At 36.2% G+C, this 4,190-nt stretch overlaps 1 protein-coding gene across 1 annotated transcript in view; it reads left to right on the top strand.

Annotated features, from left to right (window-relative positions):
* Nucleotides 1-2,323, top strand: part of LOC114279810 (Protein kinase superfamily protein) — a 6,312-nt gene extending 3,989 nt beyond the window's left edge. The window contains exons 3-4 of the mRNA XM_028222084.2: nucleotides 1,198-1,245; nucleotides 1,399-2,323. Of these exons, the coding sequence (XP_028077885.2) occupies nucleotides 1,198-1,245; nucleotides 1,399-1,803 (453 nt within the window). The 3' untranslated portion in view covers nucleotides 1,804-2,323. The remainder of the gene's footprint in view (nucleotides 1-1,197; nucleotides 1,246-1,398) is intronic.
* The last annotated feature ends 1,867 nt before the right edge of the window (nucleotides 2,324-4,190 follow it).

Here is a 4,190-nt window from a genome sequence, read left to right as displayed (position 1 = left end):
GTGATTTGGGTAATACCTAAAACATTTATTCATTCGTTGTTAATGTAAATTGAGATGAAAAATGAGACCATTTTTGAAGGAGTCAGAAAAGATAACTTTATCAGCAAGCATGATTGTATGCTTTATATTTTCAAAAGGTTGACTTCGGACAAAAATAAGCTTTGAGACAAAATTTGTGGCAGTCTGTATTGCATGAATGCATTTGTTCTGAATTTTGGGTAAAGCAATCATCAAAATCATCTCTTGATTTCATGCTCTGAGCAGTCTTCTAATACGGAGTAAATTTTGAAAAAACTTTTTCCCGAGGTCTAGAACATCATTGGCATCCTTCAGGTTTCTAATAATTACTAATCTCCACTGAACTTTTGATCTAGTATCATTTACCACTGTTATATAACCTTGAATTGTGCAGTGTTGGCATACATTGTTTGAGGGATGGTAGGATTAAGAGTTTGATGTGGTTGTTTCTTTAGGGGCAGAGAAAAAACTGGTCCTTAAGATAGATGAACCAAATCCTAGGGTTAAAAGCATTTTACTGGGACTCAGAGTTCTCTATAAATGGGTAATAGAGAGGGTTCTCCTTACATTGATGCCTCTCTGAACTTTGTGGAGAATATAAACGCTTTGCCTTCCCTAATTAAGGTTCTTTCTACTTTTTATGGAATCTGGATCCTTTATAGTGCATTGCTTATTGTGTCCCAAGACAACATTGCTTTGGGGCAAAACTTAAAAAAATAAAAAGAGAAGAAAAGAAAAGAGAGAGCTCACCTTTCCTCTTCTCCTTCCCTTGCCCCAAAACGACATTGTTTTGGGGCACTACAGGCAATGCACTGCAGATCAGAAGATCCGGATTCCTTTAAACGAGCATTATTAATTTATATTTATATTGTTATTGTGTGATGTACCTCTACACAAAATTATAAAATAGAATTTTTTTGCAGACTAGGCTGAGTACTTCTCTCAGAAATTTAAACCCTTTTCAGTGGTTTTGATTTTGAGTATATTGTGGCTTCAATTTGTAAGCGTGTCTTTATATTAGGCTTCTCTGGTGCTCATAAGTTGTCTGATTATGGTTTTCCTGTCCATCCATTTGTAATAATACTTCATATCTGATATTACGTTTTTCCCCCTATTATAAGTTGGTGTTTCAAGTTCAGCTCAGTCATTGTTTGTTTGTTATGTCCATCTACTTTGCAGGATCACTTGGCACTGATGATGGAGCTTCTTGGAATGATGCCACGGAAGGTAAGTGTTAAATTGGGTTTTTTTACACATTATTTACAAAATAATTCAAACACAGTAATATATATATATATATTCACAAGAAGTAAACTATATGATACTTGTATACCAAATATTCCTCCCATCATTTGTCTTCTTTATAAACATGTCTCACAGATTGCTTTAGGTGGTCGCTATTCCCGGGAATTCTTCAACAGATATGGGGATTTGAGGCACATCCGTCGTTTGCGCTTTTGGCCTCTTAAAAAAGTGCTTATGGAGAAGTATGAGTTTAGCGAGCAAGATGCAATTGACATGTCTGATTTTATTGTTCCCATACTGGATTTTGTCCCTGAAAAAAGACCAACCGCAGCCCAGTGCCTTAGTCATCCATGGCTAAGTGCTGGCCCTCGGCTTCTTGAACCATCTCGAACCCAGGCCACAGAGAGTGGTACTTCTGAGAAGAAGAAGGAGAAGGATGAGAGGGAGGCCATGGAAGTTGGAGTGGGGAATATGTTCATTAATGGAGGAGCCTTAAGACCAGAAAAAGAACCTAATTCTACAGCAGACCCACCAAAATAGCCATTACTACCGTAGGTATTATCGTTTTTTTCCCATGTTTTTCAACCCAACTGAGGCTTTTCCGTTTGTCTTTTGGCAAGAAAAAATTGCCTTTCCGATTCATTGCAGATTGATGTTGTGTTTCGGTGATTTGCGCTGGGAAGCATATGGTCCTTAGTGTGATCGCAAAACCATTTATCTGCTAATACCTAATGGATGAATACCATCTCCAAGCATGCTCGAAGTGCAGAAGGATACCATTCTCGATCATAGCTTCCCGCTATGTCAACAGAACACCCTTTTCTTTTCTTTCTTTCTTTTTTGTACAATTTGCGCTTCTTTTTTTCTTTTTAAATTTTGGTGGATCATGTACCAGACATTTCATTAGAAGTAGGTACCATTTTTTAAATTTTATTTGTTGAATATGTACTGTACGACAGGAGTAATTTCGTGTGTTCTTTTGTGCCAGAGCCTGTGGCAGGATATTCTCCCCCTTGTCTTTCGGACATTTTATCTCCATATTCCATCTTCTATTGTGGCATTGTTTTCTTTTTTCATTTTTCTTTATAAATATTTTATTATTATTATTTTTACACAACTTAAGGATGTTGACTTGTCTGGGAGGCTGCTCCTGTTTAATTAGAGATTGGGTGAATTTTGATGCCTAGAACCACTACTGGGGATGATGGACAAATTCATCTGGTTAGTGGTGCAAATGCATATTGCAATAGCCTAAACTGCCCTTTCAGTAGTGCTTTTTAAGTTGAAAGTGCAGGAGCAGCATTTATTCATTGGGAACAACCCCCCCCCCCCCCCCCCAAAAAAAAAAAAATAAAATATGCACATTGTTATGCTTTTTTTGGGTGCATGTTATATATTTTTATGATAAATATTATGTAATTGTTTGATGGAGTTATGATAATTTGTGATTTGTAAATAAAGTTGATCAACTAGGTTTCACCTAGTTAGTTATCATGACTCTCTTAAGGGTTTAATTTTAAGAAAGAGGTCATGGGTTCAACACTTTTTAAAAGGTATGGTTCAAAAAATATTTCGATAAAAAAAATCTCCTTCAACGGTGGAAACATTTTTTTGATCATAATGAGATAGATTAGTCTTTTCCAACACAATCAGCGAACCATTGCCCTGCTACCATCACCCATACCACCTAGGGGTGAGCAGCGGATATACCGATCCGCCAAAACCGACCGAACCGAACCGATCCGCCGCATTTTGGACAGATGCGTGATGACGAGCGGACGGTTGCGGATTGATTTTCTCCAATCCGCCAATTTGGCGGACGGATGACGGATTTGAGATTTCTTTGGCCGCAACCGAACCGCCAAACCGCCAAATCGTGAGCACCCCTAATAATTTATAGGACTTTGTATTTTAAATTTGTATAAATATTATGTTTGTGTTTTTAATTGAAAAAGAGTTTAAATATTCTGTTGAAAAAAAGTTTTCAACTTGAATATATTTTTTGAATTGAAAAAAATAAACGTATTATTTATCTATATTTTTTTTGTTTTTAAATCTAACTCTAAAAATAATAAATAGAAAATATGATATATACTGGTTGGTTTTTTGTTTTCAAAAACATATGTAGATGTAACAATACAGAGACATACAATTTTTACTACTGCTCTATTCATAGTTTTGGTGATTTGAATTGTTATTATATTTTAAAAATCACAGATTGTAATACTTTATGTGGATGAATCATGTCGTGATTGTAATATGTGGATAAGGCATGCAGTGATTGTGATATTCTAAAGTTTCAAACTTTCTTTCTTTGGATAAGGCATACAGTGATTGTAATACTTTTTAAGTCATTGATTGTAATACTTTCTTTTTTTTTTTTTTTTTTTTTGAGGAAGTGCACAAGTTGAATTATGTTGAAAATTTATAAAATTTTAAACCGCCAAACTGATTCGCATCCATCCGCCAAACCGCCAATCCGCTCAATCCACGTCCGCCGGATTAGCGGACGGATGGCGGATTGGAGGTTCCGTGGCCGCAACCGACCCGCGCCCACCCCTAATACCACCACTTCTACAAGAATATGTTTTCTGCCCAAAAAACAATGAAAACCGATTGTGACCATACATTTTTCTTTTAAAGGATGATCAAGTGAAAGTGGAAGAAAAACTTTCATATGAATTTTTGGTTGCTAGAATCCTTCTGGGCTGGCTGTATTTTAATAATCAGTTCAGAGCTTGAGCCTAGGCCTCACTTCAGGTACTTTCCTGCGATTTTGTCCCGAAGATCATTGCCCCATAATATTGTTCATTGTCAATAGATATACCCTAAGCGATTTTTTTTATAATTCTATGTTCTCTCTCAATTGCATCATTTTCCCACAAGCATATGAACATTGAGTATATGATTCGACGGGTCAAAAAATG

Source organism: Camellia sinensis, chromosome 14 (assembly GCF_055761805.1).
Source record: "Camellia sinensis isolate YWXY chromosome 14, ASM5576180v1, whole genome shotgun sequence".
NCBI lineage: Eukaryota > Viridiplantae > Streptophyta > Magnoliopsida > Ericales > Theaceae > Camellia > Camellia sinensis.
Note: the sequence above shows the minus strand (reverse complement) of the source record. Positions and strands in the feature narration are given on the sequence as shown.